General features: G+C 46.7%; 1 protein-coding gene and 1 long non-coding RNA gene across 2 annotated transcripts; one reads left to right on the top strand and one right to left on the bottom strand.

Annotated features, from left to right (window-relative positions):
- Positions 1-511: 511 nt before the first annotated feature.
- Positions 512-2523, top strand: LOC111746359. The gene is made up of 2 exons (XR_002783054.1): positions 512-861; positions 1747-2523. It is a non-coding gene; the product is annotated as an uncharacterized LOC111746359 (long non-coding RNA).
- Positions 2524-4375: 1852 nt separating this feature from the next.
- On the bottom strand, positions 4376-15213 carry MYOZ3 (myozenin 3). The gene is made up of 6 exons (XM_011371189.2): positions 15151-15213; positions 10272-10426; positions 9330-9383; positions 9096-9231; positions 8454-8616; positions 4376-5524 (listed from the first exon to the last, which is right to left on the bottom strand). The coding sequence occupies exons 1-6, from the start codon at positions 15209-15211 to the stop codon at positions 5356-5358; spliced, it is 738 nt and encodes a 245-aa protein (XP_011369491.1). The 5' UTR covers positions 15212-15213; the 3' UTR covers positions 4376-5355.
- Between the last annotated feature and the right edge of the window lie 6078 nt (positions 15214-21291).

Raw genomic sequence — 21291 nt, 5'->3', positions numbered from 1 at the left:
AAGGAAACAGGCAAAATTTCTCTTAAAAAATCTCTTTTCTGAAGCCAATTTCATGTCACTTTAAAATATGTATAGTTATGGGCTGGATGTACCCCATATAACACCCTTTTTTAGCTTTGTGGGAGAATTTTTGTCCTCCAGAGGGCGCCATCTTGCCATTTTTGTTTAAGATTCAAAAATTTATCCAAAGATATCCAGAAACACTGAGATTTAATTTTATTTCTAGTAATATCAAATGTGAAGGAATATTGGGTATTTCCAAGTATTTCAATACCATTTTGGATAGGGTTTTGGTTCGGTTGGTTTTGTTGGTCTACTTGAGCATGTAAAAGATTTTGAGCCAGTTCTAAATAAAATGAATCGTAGTGTTTTAATAATTGCTAAATTTGATTATACATATATACATATGCAAATTTATGACTACCCAGTTGTATATTGCTTTTTTGAAGAGATTCTAAATTTTGTGCACTGGCTATGGAGATTTTATATATATGTATATATATATATACACACATTTAAAGCATAAGCCAGTATAGATTGAATAGATGCTCAATTAGTCTTAAGTAAATCAGAATTATGAGCAATTAGATTTTGACAAAAACTTTTAGGTGCTTACCAAACTCCATTTCCTTTTCTTCTAGGGCACACAGCTGGGGTTACACTTGGTGAAAAGTAACCTTTGCCATTCCCAGACCTGGTCTGTAAAAACACCTCACTCAATCCTATGAACTTTTTCCCCAACTGCTGGCTGAATGCACAGGATGATCCCTGGAAGATGGCAAAGTCACACAATGGAAGGAACCTGGGGTCCTCTGTCACTGCCTTGAGGAAAGCATTGTGATACGAGGAATTTTTGTTATAGTAAGCCATTGAGACCTGGGGATTTATCTGTTAAAGCAGTGTTTCCTAATAACAGATACAGTCAAATCTGATCGTGGAACATTTTTGTTTATACCAAGTAATAGTTTAAGCAGACTGAAGCTAGATTACCTGAATTCAAATCCTCACTTCACCTCACTTCTGTGTGACCTTGGTCGTGTTACTTAACCTCTGTCTAGTCGTAATGCCTCACCTCCCACCCTTCTCACTACCTATGATATTTTGAGCTGCTCCCCTTATGGAGAAGACTCAGAAAGTATAGCATCATGACAACTGAAGACAGTGCCCATGAGGCAAAGAGTAAGATGTGACATGTTTTGAAAGCCAAAACAAGTCAGTGAGACATTATAACCTGAAATAAATGGAGGTGAAAGAGAAGTTGTCTAGGGTGACCCCTCCCCCACCCCAGGTCTCTGACTCAATCATTTGGTTAAGGAGATGTCTTTCAAGTTTCTTTGTAAACGTACTTTTTTCCCTTCCTATGCTCTTTTCCTTTTTATGGCTGAATAATATTCATTGTGTATATGTACCACTTTATGTACATCTTCTTTAGTCTCATCTATCAGTGGACACTTAGGTTGCTTCTATAGATTGGCTATTATAAATAATGCTGCAATAAACATAGGGGTGCATATATCTTTCTGAATTGCTGTTTTAGATTTCTTCAAATACCCAGAAGTGGAATTGCTGGGTCATATAGTAGTTCTATTTTTAATTTTTTAGGAACCTCCATACTGTTTTCCATAGTGGCTGTACCAATTTACAATCCCACCAACAGTGCATGAGGGTAGAGCGCATTTCTTTGGGATGGTATTTGACTGGTTTATCCTTTTCCATTTACTTATTTTACTTCTGTTATATTTTTAGGGATGCTGCTTGTGAACAGCATGGAGCTGGAATTACTTTTTATCCAATCTGTGAGTCCCTATCTTTGAACTGGTGAGTCTTATCCATCTTCATTTATTATGATGATTGATACAATTAAATGTATTTATACCACTTTATGTGCCTTTGCTTTTTTTTTTTCTCCGCTCATTCCTTCTTAGATTCTATACATTCTTTTGGGACCCTTCTCCAATCATGTAGTTCTTTCAGGGGTGAGTGGAAAACTCTCTTAATATTTATTTGACTGAAAATTAATTTATTTTGCTCTCACTTCTTGAAGATATTTTTCCATTATTGCTGTTATTTTAAGTGTTGTTCTTTTGCAGGTAATCTAACTTTTTGGTCTGGGTGCCTTTCATATTTCTCTGTGACTTCGGAGTTTCGCAGTTTCACTACAGTAGTTCTTAAGTGTGTATTTAATTTATCGTTCTCATGACAGGGTGAGGATTGTGTAAGTTTATGTCTTTTATCAAGTCTGGAAAATCCCCAGTCATTTTTAAACTCCTTCTGGAACTCCTAGTAGTAGTATTGGGCATTTTCATTTTATCTTTTATATCTTTAAATATGCTCTCATGTTTTCCATTTCTTCACTTCTCTGTAATCCATTGTGGGCACTTTTAGTTCAGAAATTCTGTCTTCAGGTACATCTAATCAGCTATTAATCTATTAATGTTTTTTTTTTTTTTAAAGGGATTATTTTGGTATGGAAAGAGCACATAAAACACAAATGTACAACTAAATTAAATATTTTTAAGTGAATGTCTATGTAGCAATCACCCAGATCTAGAAATAGAAAATTTCCAGTTTTCCCAGAAGCATTTTATGTGTCACCTCACAATCACGAACTTTCTTTTCTCTCAAAGTTACTACTATCCTGCCTTTATTAAACACTTCTTGCATCAGTGAACATATACATATGGATTTTCCTTCCTTTGCTTACTATTTTGTTTCTGAGATGCCTCTGTAATGTAGCATGTAATTGTAATTCATTCACGTTCATTACTGCTGTGTCTAATGTCAGGTTCCCAATGTTTTGGTTATTCCCAGTCTTTCATTTCCATATCACTGTATGATTTCATTTATACAAAAAACAAAAACAAAGAAAAGTGAAGTTTTATGTGAAAAACTTGTTAGGCATCCAATTTATATGAAACTTTAATGACGTGTTTTTTCAGGATCCAAATTTTATTTATTGTTGAGTAAAGAAGCAAAATACAGAATAATACATATAGTATGATCCCATGAACACAAAGATATATCTTTGCACTTATGCAGCTATACACATGTACATATTAATCTATTAAAATAATCCTAGAATTCTAGAAAGACCAAGCTTATGCAAATGGTTACTTCTGATATATGGGAATGGGGCAGAGTGCAGGGGAGTGGGAAGGTCTGTGTTGCATGGAAGGAGCTATGTAGGCATATACCATCACATTTTACTTCTTGCTTCATTTGTTCATTTTTATAATAAGTAGTCTTTTTAAAAAATCAGTGGAAGTCACATTATCAGAAGAAAGGAATCAGGATTTGCTTTGGGGAATAGCAGGCTCCCCCTTTCCCCTCAACCCCCACCAGGTTCTCCTCTTCTGTACCTAGTGGTTGCCATTACCCTCCAGAGTACAGCAGGGACAACCCAAGGTGGTCCAAACCCTCTCTTCTGTTTCAGACAATTTAAGGATTGGTTTTCAGCTCATGGAAACATGGCTTTAAGTGGCAGTGCCCAAATTCAAGACAACATATCAATTGTAAGTAATTCTAAGAGTCAGACTGCCTGCCCCTCGAGACTGTGTGGGGCACAGTAAAGTCTAGAACAAAAAGAAAGTGCAACCATTATTCCATGCACCTGAGGACCAGCTGGATTCCTGACCTTTTCATCTTCCCAAGTGTGGGGGTCAGGGAGGAGGCAGAAGGAGGCAAGGGAAAGGGGTAATTCATGTTCAAAGGGAGCCCTGCAGTGATCAGAGACTTTCCTTCAGATTTCAGCTTTACAGACCCCTCAGTCACATCTTAGCAGCCTACTTCTCAAGCTGCATCCACTGCAAAAACATCTTTTCCAGTCAAGAGCAGGAGTTACCTGAAGTCTAATAATGACTGAGTGCCTATTATGTACGTGTCCAGCACTGTGCTCGCAACAACCCAATACAGGGGCTTCTATTATTTTCCTCACTTTACAAGAGGAGAAACAGAGGCCCACAGGTGAGAAATGACCTGTTTGAGTTCACATGGCTAACAGTGGCAGTTAGAACCTCTCTCATCCTGTCTGACTCCTCAGCCTGTACCTTTAACCCCTAAACTCTAAGGCAGGACACCATGATTCCAGAGCAAGTGAGCATTGGCTTGGCTACCCAGTGCAGTGAAAAGAGACACCCACTGGGATCAGACACAGTTCCATTTTGGCTCTGTCCCTGGACAGGCCACTTCCCCCTTTTGAATTTGGATAGCCACATATGTAAAATGAGACAATACCTTTCTCTTAAGGTTGTACCAAAAATTAGAAATAGGATATGTAGAGAACCTACTACCAGCCTGAGCACTGAGGCACCCAATAAAAAAGCAGCCATCAAAATCATCACCATCATCGTCATCACCACCACCACCACCACTTGAACTTAGAGGCATTCCTTACTCTCCTCTTCCTAATGAGCTGGAGTAAAGTCCCAAAGTGCTGATGAGGACTAGGGTAAGATCTACCTTGGAGCCTGCTCAGAATGGTGAGCAGGAGGAGGTGGGAAAGGTCTTTATAAGTGCCCTACTTTGCACTTGTCCTGCAAGGTGCCCAGAGGGGTTCCCTTCTTACCGTCTCATGGCCACCCCCCTAGTCCAGGCCTTATTCCTCGAAGCCCTGGCTTCTTGCCTTACTCCTCTCCAATCTGTGCCCCACATAGCAGCCATCAAGATCCCTCACTCCCTCGCTTAAGAACCCCCTCATTTTCTTAGTACGGCCTACCCCAACCTGGCCCTCTAAGGAGTCACCAACTCCTCTAACACAGCCCTCTCCCTTCCCCAGAACACCCTGCATCTGTGACAGTTCCACGCCTTTTCAGCAGACACTGGTCCCCTCACCAGAAATGCCCCCCCCATCACACTTTTGTCCCTTGATGGACCCTTACTCCCCCTCCAAGGTCCCACTCAAAAAAGCTTCCTCTGGGAAGCTGCTTGGAATCCCACCCCACATCCAGGGTTAGAGACCCCCTCCTCTGCCTCACAGCACTTTATTCCTCAGGAGTCAATTAGCATGCTTTAGAGAAAATTAAGATAATTTACCCCTTTATAAATCTGTATTTCCTACAGTCCATTCCTACTCTAGGCCAAGGCCGGGGCTTCTCTCCCTGCAGCTGTCACAGTGTCTAGCACATAGTAAGTACTCAGTAAATGTTTAGGGCATGAGTAGCTAAAGATCATCTGCATGTCAGTAAAAGGAAAAACTTTCTAAACACATTTGGGGACGACTAAACTTTGTGATCTTTGAGGCCATTTGCAATAGGTTTTGTGTGTGAAGGCCTTTCTTAAATTGAAATGCCATTAACAAGTCTTGACTCCAGCCGTTCCCAGAACTCTGAGAGTAGAGAACTGAAGATTCAGGCTGGGCTACAGCTCCTCAGACTCCGGGAGGTTGCGGACCCAGCCCTGGGCCACTCTGTTGAAGCTGGGTCTGAGGCGGAGGAGTTCCAAGCCACTGATGAGCTCCGGGACGAAGGGGGTGCCCGCCCTAAGCATGGTTTCCCCGACCAGGGGTCCTCCAAAGGGCACTGGAGTCCTGGGGAAAGAAGAGCAGCAGGAGATCTGGGCTGTGTGGAAAAGGGCTGACAGAACACTATGGAGGTCACCATGTCTGTCTCTGGGCCTCAGTTTCCCCTTCTGTACAGCAAGGTTTTGTATAATCTTTAACAGTTTTCTCCAGCTCTGCCTCTAGTCAATATGGCTTGTTGCTTAGAAATAGGAGTTAAGTTTTCAGAGTTAGAATTGGCTTGTCGTAAGCTAAACTCTAGGTTCCCCATAAGTAAGCTCCAGAAGGGAATAGAGTTGGAATAGGGTTTTTTCCTTCCCCTTGTCACATCCCCTTAGAAGAATATACCATAAACTGGAATGAGAAAGGAGGATCAGAAAAAGCATTGAGAATCATGGAAATGCAGATTACAACAGACATGCCGTTTCTCACCCAGAAGACTGACAAGAAGAAATAATTCGTTAATGGGGCAAAGTTTCACTCATAAACTACTGTTTGGAGGGCACTGGGGCTGCTCCGTTGGAGGAGAGTTTGGCAGGAACTTTTTAACCTGAAAATGTGCAAACCGTCAACCAGCAACTCCACCTCTAAGCATATGGCTTAGGGAAGCACATACACAAGGAAGCAGATATGAGCAGGGATTAGTGACAAGCCAGAAACAACCCACTATCCAGGAATGGACACGACAAATGTAGTATACTCACGTGATGGAATATTTTACAGCCGCTTAAAAGGAATGAAAAGATCTATATGTATTAAGTTGGGTAGATTTTAAAGTCATCATGTTGCAGGTTACAGAAAAAAATGAAAGTTTTAAAACACATACACAAAACAATGTTATATCCCCCATAAGTACGCAGCTGCCTGTAGGAAATGTTCTAAAAAGCTACACACCGACTGTCAACAGTGTTACCTTTGGAAAGGAAACTCGGGTTGAGGATAATGAACAAAGGAACCTTACCTTTATTTGTAGTTGCTAGTTTAAAAAATTTGTATAAGTGTGATTTTAAAACTAGTTTTTAATTTTAAGAAAAATAAAAAGCATTGCTCATATAGTGATTTCTCCACAGCCTGGGACCAATGGGAAGCGGGGAGTGCTTGCCCCTGGGGTAGAAGGGCAAACCTTGGGCCAGGGCCTGGGTTCCAGCCAGGACGGGGTTTCTGCCTAGACCACCCCAACAGTGGCGGCAACAGCCAGGTCCTGCGGGAACAAGCTGGGCAGTTTCCAAGCCAAGCAAGTCTCACAGTTGGGCCCTTGACTAGGAGCCCAGAGCTCTGGATCCTGAGCACAATTTGGCCACCAACATTGCTGTTCTTCCTCAATCTGCCTCGGTTGGCCCTTCTGCCCCAAAATGGGCCTGGGCTCAGGGTTCCCTAAAACTCTCCTTGGCTGGTGGGAATGTGCCTGGGCCTGTCATACCTGAGGTGTGAGGTAGATGGGGCTGTGACGTGAGCTGGCCAGCCTGGAAGCTGGTTGCCAGGACTGAATGTCTGCTGAGAGTTTTAAATAGCTGGGCAGGCAGGGCCTGAGGGCCCCAGGAGGTGAGGGAGAACAGTCCTGTCTGGCAGTAAACTCCAGAATGTCTGCCAACAGCTCATGGCTCACACAGTACCTGTTGGATGCAGTTCCTCCCATCAGGGCCCTCCCTGGCTATCAGCTGTTTAAGGGAAGTCATGTCTCTTCTGAGCACAATCTTTTCAAGGCCCATCACCCCCAGTTCCTTTTGCCCTTCCTCAGAGGGCCTGGCCTCCAGGCCCTGCCAAGCCCTGGTGGCCATCCGTCTGTCTTTGTCAGACAGACACAGTCTCTACATGTGGTCTGAGCAGGTGCCAGAGTTGGACTGCGGCCTCCTCTCTGTGGACCCTCCACTTTCACACTTAATGCAATCCAAGCCTTGGAGTATTTTTCAGAAATAGCATCAGACCGAGGAAGCCATTTGCAGTTGAAATACAACCTCCAGCCCAAGGCCTTCCTCCAGTGCCAAGCTCCTGTCTTTACTCCCATGATTTGTTTTCAGGCCCCCAGGGCAGAATGTTAAATTTATCCCTTTCAAGTTCTCCCCTATTAGCTCTTCCAACCATCACCATCATTTCAATCTATAAATAATAATAATAATAACAACAACAACAACAGTAGCTACTGTTTATTAAGAGCTTATTACTGGCTGGAAACGCTGTCTATGTCTTCTTATGCCATCCTCACAACAATCTTTAGGAGGTAGGTACTGTAATAGTCTCATTTTACAGGTGGGGAAATGGAGGCTTGGAGAGGTTAAGTCACTTCCCCCGAGGTCACACAGCCAGATGAGGAGTCTGCACTGAAGTCCACGTTGAGACCCCATGCTCTAAACAGTACGAGGTGCTCCTCTGTGGCGCTCACCTCTGGTGTCTAACGTTTCACGGCCACTTTGGTACAGCCTTAAAGACGCTTTCAAGGCCTCTTGCAAATCATTGATGAAAATGAGGAAAAGGCTGAGCTAGTCCGTTACTGGTGAGATCTGGGGCCCCCACCTAGAGAAGGACATGCACTTCGATGTCCATCAAAGAGATGGTACAAAGCAATGACAGAGAAGAAACCAAGCTCTGGCATCAGACAAACCCAGACTTGGACCCCAGCGCTGCCGCTGCTCCTTGCTTTGGGACTTTGGGCAGGTGGTTGATATTCCTGAGTGTGTCTCTTCACCAGCAGAATAAGAAAAATTGTAGCACCTGTCCCACCTTGTTGGGAGGATCCAACAAGATGGGTGGCACATTTTCCCATTCATTCCCTGTACATTTATTAAGCACCTACTGTGCTCAGGCAAGAGTTTTATTATGTTCTAGCAAGAGCTCAATAAATGTATATAAAGTGTTAGAGCCTGTCATGTAGAAATGCTCAGGAAATGCAGTTGCTGCTGTGGTTGTGACTGGCACTTGTGCACCCTCCGGATCTCTCCCCAGGCCACCCGCCCGGCCTTACTTGTTGAAATTTCGATACTCTGCAGGGCGGGCGATATGACTTCGGCCATTGCTCTGGTAGTCCCGGTAGCTGATGAACTCCTGCCACGGGCAGTGGTAGCCCTTGGGGATGACCGTGTGGTTGAACTTCTCAGGCGGGACGCTCTTGAGTGGCTCGGCATAGCCTGGAGGTGGAGCAGGGCGCATGAGAGGCAGGCGGGAGGGGGCGACTGGGTTCCTTTCCTTCTCCACCCTCACTCCCACACCCCCCCCCCATGGATGCTGTTGGTGTTGGAAAGACCGGAGCTAAGAAAGGGGAGTGGGTACGGGGGAGCAGTTAATGCCAAAAATTGCTCCAGCAAAGCGGACCGTTTCCCATCCCTGGAAGCAATGAGGGTTGGAGCAGTGGAATTGTGAGTTGGAATGTAGATTCTGGTCTTGGCTGAAACTCAGGCTCTCCGTGTGACCTAGGCTATGTTGCTGCCCCTCTTTGGGCTTGTGTTAGGTACGTGGAAGGATGTGTGTTTGGGAATGGAGGGTGGACTAGATGCTCTCTGGGCGCTCTCCCTGCGCCCCCGCCCCACCCCCGCTCGGGCCTCCGTGGAGCACGCCCACGCTCCTCCGTTCCCTCAGCCTCTGGTCCTGGACCAAGGAGGCCACTCACCTGGCGCCAGGGCGCTGGGGCTGTGGGCGCGCTCCACCTGGGTAGTTGCAGGTTGGGCATCCTCGGGGTCTCCAGGTGAGGTTGGGAAGGTGTGGAGTTCAGAGCTGCAGTTCTGCTCCTCCGGGCGGATGGCAACCTGGGCACAGGGGCGGGCACTTAGAGACAGCTGATTGCTGCCTGGGAGCCGCCAGGCAGCTTCCCCAGACCGCCACTCGGGTCTCTCTCTGTGCTCACCATCCCCAGCTCCGCTGTTCCAGTCACCTTCCCCTTGGCACTTCCAGCTGCCATCTCTGGGAGGCTCAGTGGAGCAAGGAGCCAGGGATCACCCTCCACCAAAAGAAGAGGAGGCATAATCCTAGCACCCACCTCTCAAGGATGTTGAGGGGTATGAGTTAATAGTGAAGAGTGCTAAACACAGCACCTCAGAGAAATACTCTCTATATATTTAAGTTGCCATTATAATATTGACCCTGGGCAGACACTTAATCTCCTTGAGCCTCAGTTTCCTTCTCTGTAAAACTGAGATAATGATATCACTTTTTGAGCATTAAGCGAGATGATACATGTGAACCACTTAGCTAGCACTTAGGCACATAGCAAAGATAGGTGTTTTGTCATCTTTATTATTCTGCCCCATTGCTCCTTCTCAGTTGCCTCCTGTCTCATCCAGAAATTGGGTGGAGTAAGTATGGAACGCCCATGAGTTCATTAGAAGTACCTGAAACTGCCTGCTGCCTTTCTGAAGCCTGAGGATAAAGAATTTTGCCTGCTTTCTTCTACCAGCAGACTGTTCCCATGGCCTTTCCTTCTTCCAGCAGGAAGAAGAGAAAAAAGTGTTCTGAGTTTTCCATCTTAGATCAAGTCTAATCTACATCCTACTTGTTGCAAATTCAGCCCAGAGCACAGAGCTATTCTTCAGCACTTTTTGTGGGAGCCAGAGCTCCTTCACGCCACAGCTCATCCTGCTCGGTCCACTGTTTTATATCCGGGGAAAAATGCCTAAAGAAGTAACAGTTTTCTAGGATTGCACAGCAGGGCAGGGGCTCAGCCTTCCCCAACTGGAACTTGAGGGACTCTCCAGGGACCAGAGGTCCCCACCTGGCTCACTATTTGGCTTTAGGCTAACCACTGGCCCTCTCACGGCTCAATTTCCCTGTGAGCACAATGGGATCTTACCACGCGCTGGCTGTCTGCTAACTCAAAGGTGAATTTCTGCACACGGCGTTGCCTCTTCTGGAAGAGGAGGGATCCTCTGTTGTTCCGCAGGGACAGCTCCTCCATCATCAAGTCCTGGGGTACACTCAGCTTCTTGCCCAGGTCCAGCAAAGGGACTGCAGGGAGAGGCCAGAACAAGCTCTTCTGACCTAATGCTCAGGGCACTCGGAGCCACCTCTAAGGGGACCTCCTCACAGCACCTTCTGTTTTGTATGAGAATGCCAGCTTCTCCCCACACTTGTCAATACTAGGTGTCATCATTCAGTGTACTCGTTGCCTACCTGATGAGCGGAAATGATCCCTCAGAGTTTAATTTGCATGTTTGACACTCAGTGAAATTGAGCACTGTTTCAAATGATCTTTGGCCATTTGTATTCATTACATGGATTTCTGGTGCAGCATTTTGCCCACAGTGGAGGTAGTGAGAAATGATCAGATTCTAGATCTCTTTTAAAGGTAAAGCCATAGGTTTGGGACATGAGAGCGGGGAGTGGAGGATGATGGCAGGCTCTCTGGCCCGAGCCATTGGAGGGCTGGAGCATCTACTCCCTGAGGTGGGGAAGGCCGGAGGAGGAGAAGGTGAGCTCTCAGGAGCTCAGTTTTAGACATGTGTTCTTTCAATTTTAAAACAGCTTTTCATTATTATAAAACATCATACATACGCATTGAAGAACGTTAGAAAATTCAGATGTAAGAGAATGAAAACAGTTCTCTTTTCTATCACAGAGATTGCCACTCTTAACACCTTAGTATCTATTCTTTCATATCTTTTTCAGTGACTGTATATTCATATATGAGTTTTTGACCAAAATGAAATCACGTGCTTTGTGGCTTTTATCAATTAAGGCTCTCTACCTTTCTAAGTGAACGAATTTTTGTTTTATATCATGTCTAGTTCACGTTTAAAGCCCCCTAATTTTCTTCAAAATCGGGCCTATTAGGTTTGAAGAGCCTTGTAGAAATCCAAGTGGAGATACCAAGAAAGGAGCTAGATATGTGAGTCTTTGTGTTCATGGGAGGAAACTGACCTAAGATAAAAATCAGAGTATCACGAGCTTAGAAATGGTCTTTGTTGTTGTTGTTTTTCGATGAAGAACATTACGGTTATTTCTTTTCTTGTACTTAGGACTATAGCTGGTTATAGCCTGGGGCCTCCAACATTTAGACCGAGGAGAGGAGGAACCAGCACGGGCGCCTGGGAAAGAGCACCCAGTGAGGCAGGAGGAAATCTAAAGAGTGTGGTATCCTGGAAACCAAACGATGAAAGCGCTTCAGGGAATATGGGGGTGATCAATGGCATCAAATGCTGCCGGTATGTCAAGTAAGATGAGGGCTAAATTGACCATAATATTTAGTAGCAGGCGGTTACTATTTGGTGATCTTCACGAAAGCCGTTGCTGTGGAGTATTTGGGTGTTAAAGTCTTACTGGAAAGGGTTCAAGAGAAAATGGACAGAGGGACAGATGAACCACCCCACGAGGAAGCAGTGAGCCAAATCTAGGATGTGGGACATTCAGCAGGGCACCTGGCCTGGTTTCGTCAAATGAGTGAATGACATGGAAAAAGAAGGGGTGCGTTTTAGATTAAAAGAGATTTGAGAGACATAGCAACCAAATAAAAACAATGGTGCTTATTTGGATCTTCATTAAAACAAATTAGAAAATTGGAGAAAGTTAACTATGGGTCTGGTTATTAGATAGTATTCAATCGATATTGCTAATTTTGTTCAGTGTGCTAATGTCTCTGTGGCATGTAAGGAAAGGTACTTATTATTTTTGAAGCATTCAGAAGTATTTGGGGGCGTGAAATGACATACTCTTTGGGATTTGCTTTAGATTGCAGCAATAAAGTAGGGGGGCATGTGGGTTTCCACTCTCTCTGTATGTGTTTGGATATTGGCTTAATAAAATGTTAAAAAGGGAAAGAGAAGAAAAGTAGAGACAACTGCTTTGAGGAGCTGTGCTTGCTCTAAAGGACCATGGCTGGAGGCAGCTGCGGAATAAAGAGAGGTTCCTTTATTTGTTTGTTTTTAAAGAGAGAGAAATAACAGCATGTTTGTTAACTGATTTGAAAATGTGACAATAGAGAAAGGAGAATTTATTATGTATTTACATATAAATCGCCTTTAATATGTAAAATGTAAATACAATACAATAGAAAGAGGGGAGGGGAGGGTGCCCGGCTTCAGATTGGGGCGAGGAGAATTCATCTACCACACCAAGAAGGAAAACCGAGGGCGTGGACACAGGGCAAGCGAGTGGACAGATGTGGAGGAGGGAGCTTGCAGACATTCTCTTTTGGTGACCTGACTTTTCTCAGTGAAATAAGAAGCAAGATCGTTAGCTGAGAATGAAGATGAGGAAGGAGGTATTGGAGGTTTGAGGAGAGAGGTTGCTGTTTGTCGAAGACAGTGGTTTGGGAGAGTGAACGGGTCAAGGAAATGGACATGGTCACCAGGCGCACTGAGGCCATTTGCGTGTTAGAAGAATCTGTATTCTAAGGTCCCATTCATATATTTTAGAAAATAAATATATGTTTATGTACATATTGAAAAAGCTGCAAGGAGACTTACCTAATATTAGCAGTGATGACTTATGGGGCGTAGGAAGGAGGAGGGTTGGAAATTGTTTGCACTGTTTTTTTTTTTCTTTTAAACAAGAAAATTTACTGCATACTAAAAATATAAAAGGCTATTTATATGTAAATACATAATAAAAAATCTCCTGGCATTATATTCTCAAATACTATCCAGATGAACTGAGCTCAATAAAAAAAGAAAAAGAAAAAGGCTCTAGATAAAACCTATTTGACTAAGCAATTCTATTTCTAGGGATTCATTCTTGGGGAGAAAAATCGAATAAACATGCCCAAAGATATTCGTACGAGGATGTTTATTGCAGTGAGGTTTCAAATTGTGATAACTGGGGATTAGTCTTGTGGTAGATGCTGCCCAGATGCCCTTTATCGGTAGCTAGCTGTCTACAACTGCCACTTTCTGCATAGGACTGTCCAGGTGAACAGAAGTGGCCATGGTCCCCTTGCTGCAGATGGGATGAATTCTATGGAGCAAGCAGTTCATGCTCTGGAGCCCTCACAGGGTCCTAGACTAGAGCTGAGACCATATTCTTGCTGAACAATTTCCCCTGCCCTATCTGCTTGCGTCACTTCCCTTCTGAGAACATGACGTCAAGAAGTTACTTGCTTGGGAATGGTCAGGCTCTGTTCCTAAGAGTCCCAACCTGAGAAGAGCCTGTCTGTTTTGTCTAAATATTTTATAAAGTGATGTATTATTTGCATAACCATATAGTAAAGAAGCAGCTCTGGAGACAAAGATTTGGAGTGACCTTTCAGCTCTACCACCTATACTAGACGTGTGACCACCTAGCTCCTCTGAGACTCGGTTTTCTGCAAACTGGGGATAATAATGTCTAACTTACAGAGTTGTTGTGAGGGTTATGGTGACATAACATACAGCATAAAAGCTCTTAGCACAGTATCTGACACATGGTAAGCACTCAATAATAGTAAGTGTTTTTGTTATTACTTTACAATGACTGTCTTTTGGCGGTGAGACCATGAGCTTATTTTATCTTTCTACTTTTCTTTAGTTTCAAAATTGTCTTTAATTAATACCCTAGCAAATAGCCACCAATTTATAATTTATATTTGGGGGGAGGGAGGGGTATATAATTAATTAATTAATTAATTAGCCACGAGGAGAGATAATGCTTTGCCTGATTCTTCTGGTTAGAGCATGAACACCTCACAAAGTCTGCATATTTCAACACACAAAATCATGGAATAAAATTAGAAGAAAGAAACTGGACTCCAACAAAAGGAGGTAAGAACACACAAAATAGGTTAAAAGGATGACTCACATGTAAAGTCATACGATATGATTACATACTTCTTAGAACTCTGAAGGAGGCAAAACTGTAGCGGTACCCTTAGGTGAGGGTTCACTGTCCACCTGCATCTGAATCACCTGAGTTTTTGTCTAAAAGGGAAATGGATGGTCCCCTCCCCAGGTCCACTGAATCAGAATCCCTGGGGTGGACGCTGGGAATGTGCATGTTAACTAACAACACCATGTCACTATGATTCACATGAAAGTTTTTTTTTGTTTTTTTTTTATGCCTACAGCACCTGGTCTTCCTAGGTGGTCTCCCATCCAAGTACTAACCAGGCCCGCCCTGCTTAACCTCCGAGATCAGACGAGATCGCACTTGAAAGTTTAAGAGCACTGATGTAGTTGAATTTGTTTTTAAAATACTTGAAATGCTCTAAAGTAGGCCAAATAAGCAGTCTCCAAAATTATGCCAATAGTTCTGGAAGAGGTCTTACAAAGTTGGTAAACATGTATTTTAGATGATTTATTCATTGGATTAATCGGCTTTTAAGTGAAATGATTTGAATCAGATTGGATAGCCTGCTTTTGCTACCCTGCCCCACTTTTCCCCTGCCCCTTGTCTCTTGCCATGGGGACTTCATGAGACTCATAGTTTTAATCAGCAAGGAAAGGTGTGTGAAGAGTTTCAGGTCACTGTTAGGGCTGGATCTGGGACCAGAGCACTCAGAGCTCCATTTGTGGCTGAAGTTAGTTTTTACCTAGAGCACTCAGCCTCAGCTCCTGGGTGTGAGGACATCAAGGCAAGGCCCCTTCCTAGTCCTTCGGGAAACTTCCCAGCTCAGATGGCAGATTCCACAGGCACTCCCTCGGGGCTAGCCTGGAACTCACACCTGTTTGCCTAGGCATGGGGCCAGCCGGCCTGAGCTGCCGCAGTCTGGAATCTAGAAGGGATGGGGTCTGAGGAATGCACAAGGGCTGGGTCCACCTTACCTGGTGTAGCTTGGTCTCCCATGGCAGCCATCACTGGCCCCTTCTGTTCCTTGGGGATCATCCTGTGGAGGAGATGATCCACAAATGGGCCAGGTCGCTTCCATTCGCCCCCAGACTGCCTCCCAGTCTCTGGTCCACCCAGCTCCAGCCCTGAACAGCCTTGGTCCACCCGAAAGTCTAAGGCAAGGGCTATCTGAGCTGGAAGAGTCTCGTCATACAGAGGAGGAGCCTGTGGCCCAGGGAAGGTGAAGGAAATGGTTGATGCTTCCATGCAGCAGGAGAAGCTCTCTCTCCTCAGGGGCTGGTTTCTGGGACATTAAGAGTGGGCAAAGTGGTTGTCTCGGACTATTGTCATCCTCCGACTCAGGTAAGCTCTGATCAAGGGCTGAAAGAGGATGGAAGTTTACATCAGGGGTGGGTATGGGTGGATAGTTTGGGGCGACACTGGGATCTACAAGGCAGGTCCCCAGTACTTAGCCCTGAGGCTTGAGGGCACAGGCTGGTCCAAGGAAACTGAGAGAAACATCACCCCCTTCCTCTACCCCCATCCCTGAGCTAACTTTCATAGCGCTCTCTTCTTTTTAAAAAATATAATTAAACATTTTTTTCAATTACAGTTGACATGCAATATTATATTAGTTTCAAGTGTATAATCTAGTGCTTAGACATTTATATAGCTTACGAAGTGATCACCCCAATAAGTCTAGTACCCAATGGTGCTTTCTTCTTCCTCACTCCTTTTCTCCCTCCTTATCCATCCCCTTGTTTGCATCTAATGGCACTTTCTAGGAATCTTGGAGGAGATTTATAAATAAAATGATGTCCAGAGCCCCAGAGAACCCTGCAGGCCTCAAGTCCAGATCCCCTAACTTGCCCCCAAGAGAGAAGGCAGAATAGTTGAGCCCCTTGACAGACTATGTATCAGTGTGCCCCTCCTCTTTGCTTCCAGATTTTTCTATATTCTTTCCTTTAAAAAAACAATCTGCCTCCATCGGTAACCCCAACACCCACTCCCACTCCCAGCCCAGATCAGTGGGCACTGAGCAGGGTGACATGGCATCTAATCAGTGCCCGACTCCCTCTGCAACTAGGAATAAGTTGGTCTCCAGCTCTGTGACTCAGTTCCCCCTTCTGTAACATATGGGGTTGAGCTAGACCATAGGGATCCATGGATGGGCTTCAGGGCATCCACAAGCCCCCTAAAACTGGATATAGATATGACCATGTCCACATGCATTTGGAGTGAGGGTCATGAGATGATCTGGAGTGTTCCAACTGTGACCGCTGAGGACCGCACAGTCCACCGGTCTGTTTATAAACACTCCCGTTACAGAAATTCACAGATGTTGGGAAGGGCCCCTCATATTCTAGACCCCAGACCTTGCTTCCCGACTGCCTAAAGATCTTGGAGTCCTGAGCCCAGCCATTACCTATCCCTCACTTTGAATCCTAGCCACCCCCTCCCTATTTAACCTAGAGAAACCTAGAGCTTAGAATCCCTCCCTTCCCAACTTAGGATTCAGGCCGTGAGGCCCTACAGCTCCCAGACCCTCCACAGGGCCCATCCTCTGCTTGGAGGAGAAGGGGCTCTGGGAATTGGCTCATTTCCTCCACTCACTCCCCTTAGCAACTCGAGCTCCTGGTACCTGAGAGCTGGGACCACAGTGGGCAGAGGGAGAGTCAGACCCTCAAGATTAACACCTCTGTCTGGAGGCTAAAAGCTGAGTGGTCGGTGTCCTTACAGCGGTCGCGCGGTCAGGAAGCAGAGTGCATTCTGCAGCCAGCTCTGGCCTCAGCTGATGAGAAGTGTTTCTGCCTTGTTGTGGCTCACAGCCTTATTTCAGGCTGCAACAGGATCCAGGGACAGATGCTAAAAGCACCAGGCCCCAGGGAAGACAGGTGCCAGGCAGCAGGCCCTTGCCGACAGACGGGTTTATACACACACATGCACATATGTTCATATGCACACAACGAGGTCACCTGGAAATGCTGAGAGTCAGTTGCCAGTCACTTGAGCTTGCTAATTGTATCCTTTGTGCCTGGAATGGGGCCTGATAGGAATGCAATAGATAATTTGTTGAATGAATGGATGGATGGTTGAATGCATGAATGAGCTGTCCTCCGTTATCTTTGACTTACTCATTCCTTCTTTCTTCTTTTCTGCCTTCCTTTCTTCCTGCTGCCTCCTTTCTTCTCTCCCTCCCTCCACCTTCACACATTCTCTGAGCCTCTCTATGGACTGAAAATAAATAAGGCAGGACCGTGCTTAAGGAGCTCAGCCAGGCCCGACTCAGACCCGTAAACAAGCCTCTGAAATGCATCATGGGAAATGCTCTGGGAATGCCCAGGGGATGGTGCCAACAACTCGCCTTAGGGATGGGGAAGGCTTCCCAGAGGAGGAGACATTTGAGCTGGGCCTTGAAGGCTGAGTGGGAGTTTACTGGGCAGCGAGAGGACACAGGAATTGCAGGCAGAGGCCCTGTTACGGATGAAGATGTTAGGGAGTCAGCGAGTAGAACCAGAACTGGTGGTGGGGGCTGCTGAGCGATGAAGCCAGACAGGTGGGCAGGGGCCAGACCACAGCAGGCTTTTCAAAAGGCAAGTGTGCTTTATAAAGAGCCATTGAAGAGTTTAAAGCAGTGGAATGGAGCGGTCAGATTGGCATTTTCCAAAGATATCTCTGGCTGCCGTGTGAAAAATGGGGTTGGGGGCTGGGCAGGGGAGCCAAACTGGAGGTGGGACTTCACTGTGATCAGAGGAGGAATGGGGGCAGCTGGATGGGGGAGTGGGACCTGAGGGGGTATTTGGGAAATCACCAGGTCCTATGAGAGACTGGATGTGGGAGATGAGGAGAGGGCCAGTCCTATGTCTGGCTTAGGCGACTAAGGAGGGTCATAGGGGAGAAGCAGATTGGAGTGGAGTGTGGATACTGAGTTCAGTTTGGGATGAACTTGGTTTGAGGTGTTCAGAGACTGGGACCACCAGGAAGCAGGGAGATACCATGCTCAGGAGAGGTTCCGGCTGAAGATATAGATTGGGTTAGAGGAGTACCAACCACTCCCAAGGAAGGGTGGGACCAGCAGAGACATGCTGGGTCCAGGGCAGGGAGCACCTGTGCCTGTGTGATGGAACACCATCCACGGGCATAGTTCTAACAGCTTCTTAGGAAGAAGCTTCGGCTCGGCTGTAGACGACTTGAGTTCAGCTTCCCGCTCCTCAGGTGCCTCTGCCAGCTCTGAGATTCTAGAGAGGAAGATGAAGGATGTTCCCAGGGCAGGCTTGGCCTCACCTGAAAATGGGGCCACAATCCCCTCTCTGGGCAAAAGACGCCCCCATCAGGAGAGAAGCATTCCTGCTGGTATGAGTCCTGAGCTCACTAGGGTTGCCTGGACTCGGACATGACTTCCTCCTTCTGCCTCCTTCTGACCTACCATTAGGAAACAGCCCCAGAGCATTGGGCCCTGACCCAGCCTGGCCCTGCCCACTTCAGGCCCTGTGGTCAGGAACTGGGCAATACCACCCTGAGACATCACCTAGCCCAGCTCACTCATTACACAGATAGGGAAGCTGAGGCCTGGAGGAGTGGCCAGTGCAGGGTCACCTAGTAAGTACTTCAGCCCAATGACTGCTATGGCCTGTAGTTTTTCTGTCGTTCCCCATCTCTCCTACTTCCCAAGCTCCAATCCCATGTGGGTCAAACATGCTCATCTACCCGGAGTCCCATGGACTGTTCCATGGTTGGAGAGAAGGGCGTTGGACACAGCTGAAAATGACCCAGGAGGCAGAAGGATGCAGGAAGTATTTATTTAGGGCCAGAACTGAATTCTACAGGAGGCAAGAAACAGGACACAGGCAACCTCTAGTAGGCTGGAGGAGAGGATTGGGGGAGAAGGCAGTGATAGGAGAGAACAGCCAGGCAGAACTGCTTCTTCACGAGGCTGCGTCCTGCTGGCTCTTTGTGGAAATGCAGGTAGAAGTAGATAATCTATGCCACTGTCTCAGCCAGTGGCCTAATAGTGTTTTTTCTCTGAAAGAGGCCTTAGCCCCAGTCTTCTATGCTGCAAGTGACCCTGAAGCAGGTGGAGACTTTGGTAAATGTGGTCACTCATCATTGACCAAGCAAGAGCACCCTCTCATCTTCCCACCAACAGGGCCTATGTTCTCAATCCTGAGGGCCTAGGAACAAACCCTCTGGTATCACTTCTTTACTCCAAAGCACCCTACCTGCGCCCTGACTGCCATCCTGACCCCAGCTTTCCCTAGCCTCACTTAAGGGTCCAGGTCCAACAATGCCCTGATGGGTAGGTAAGTCTACCCCTAACCCCAAATCACACTCCGTCTCTCATCTTTAGCAACATTCTGGTATCTTTTCACCTATATACCTTTGACCCTCAGCCAATTCCAACCCTTCCCAACCCCCATCCCCATCCCCACTGGTATTCTGAAGCAAATATTCTGAACCTCTGGAGGGCACCACCAGCCAACTCTGGACACTATAGAACTTAGCCACATTCCTTCTCCTGTCCCTCCTGGGGATTGGAATCAGAGCCATCAAGGTTTAAGAGACAGGCCAGGGCTCTCCAAGGTCACTGGGCACCAGGCACTAGCTAGGTCAGGGTGCTCTTGGAAAGAGATAGGCAGAACAGTGCCCACTCCTCTGGGCATAATATGGATGCTGGGGCCTGGAACTGAAGAGTAGATACTTCCTAAGGAACCAGAAACACAGGCTGACTCTGGTCTACCCTTCACTCACCTACCCAAGCTCACCTGCCTCTGAATTCTGCTCAGCCAATCTTCCACCACTACTCTCCCTCCCTTCCTAATACCATGAAATGCATTTCAAGACTGGAATGGCCCTCAGCGGACATCTGACCCAGTTCATTCCCTACTAGAATCTCCTCTGTGCATCCTGGCCATGGCTTGCATGCTTCCCCTGACAAGGAACTCTTTGATTCCTTCCTTCCAAATGGGCAGCCTCAAACTCAGGGCCATCAGGTAAAGCCATAGAATAGCAAATAGCTCCATATCAACTCTGAAAGGGCTCAGCTTTGAAAGGGCTGCCACGAAAGTGCCCAGAAGGGTTGGAGGCACCTATAGCATTCCTGGAGCCCAAGTCCTGGGCCTGGGGTAAATCATTGCCTTATAGTGCTCTTCTGGCTGCTGATAATATGCCCTGGGCAGTCTGAGCTGGAGTGGAGAAAAGCATGAAAGGGACCTGGGAGGAGGAATTTTCCTGCCTCTTCTCTCCGGAGGAGCCAGCGGGGGCACCTTGAGCTGGCCTGTGAGACCTCGCTAAAGGTCACCGTGGTAAAAATAGAGCATGTCTGGGAAGAGATGGAAAACAGCTGCTTCTGCCTGGGACTTGGTGCCAGGCAGGCGGATGGTCAAGCCAGGGCTGGACAAGAGAACTTAGACTTAGGATCTTCTGAATACACCCCTCATTTGCCAGACTCCAGAGAGCAGAGCCAGATAGGGAGGAGTATGGAAGCCTCGAATGCAGCAAGTCCGGGGGGGTCCATATACACAATGCCCCGCCTCTTCCAAGGCACTAGAGTGTGTTTGTGTTGATGGGAGGGGGCATTTAGACCTTTGGAGATTGTTTTGGTTCTAAAGCCCCATTAAACAGATGGGAAATCTGAAGGTCAGACAGAAGGGTCTTGCCCGGGTTCACACGACTGCATGATAGGGCTAGAACCCAAGCTTGGATCACTGCTCCTCCCCAAGCCCAGGGCTCTCCTCCTTGACCCCTTATCTCTAGGGCTGTCCAGAGGCCAGACCCCTTGGGGACGTGGTGCTGGGATCTCTCAAGCCTCATGACTCCTCTTCCGGCTCGGTCCTCCCGGGGTGGGGTTGGGGTGGGGCGGGAGGCATTAGGTGGTGCAGGAGGCCTCGGCGGGGAGGCTACCACGCTTGAGCCTCAGGCTGCCATTCCACCCGCGGGGACAGATGTTGTAGCCGAGGATGCCGGGGGACTTTGCCCCGGAATCCTCGGAGTCGAGGGACACGTCGGAGTCCGTGGGCGAGCGGCGGTAGGGGAAAGGTCTGGGCGGCGCGGGCAGCGGACTGCGGGGGCTGGCGCAAGGCGAGGGCCCAGCCAGCAGCGGGCTCCGCGGGATCGGCGCGAACGTGGCCCCGGGGCAG

The sequence above is a fragment of the Pteropus vampyrus genome, unplaced genomic scaffold (genome assembly GCF_000151845.1).
Source record: "Pteropus vampyrus isolate Shadow unplaced genomic scaffold, Pvam_2.0 Scaffold185, whole genome shotgun sequence".
Taxonomy (NCBI): domain Eukaryota; kingdom Metazoa; phylum Chordata; class Mammalia; order Chiroptera; family Pteropodidae; genus Pteropus; species Pteropus vampyrus.
The sequence above is the reverse complement of the archived record's forward strand: the minus strand, read 5'-3'. Positions and strand labels throughout refer to the sequence as shown.

Bases quoted from the DNA above. Each gene is read 5' to 3' on its own strand.
- MYOZ3 (XM_011371189.2), bottom strand. From the start codon at position 15,211: ATGATCCCCAAGGAACAGAAGGGGCCAGTGATGGCTGCCATGGGAGAC. The intron at 9,384-10,271 runs GTAAGATCCCAT...AGCCTCCCAGAG, and splicing joins TAGCAGACAGCCAGCGCGTG to ATGGCAGCTGGAAGTGCCAA. The intron at 9,232-9,329 runs GTGAGCACAGAG...CCCTGTGCCCAG, and splicing joins GAACAGCGGAGCTGGGGATG to GTTGCCATCCGCCCGGAGGA.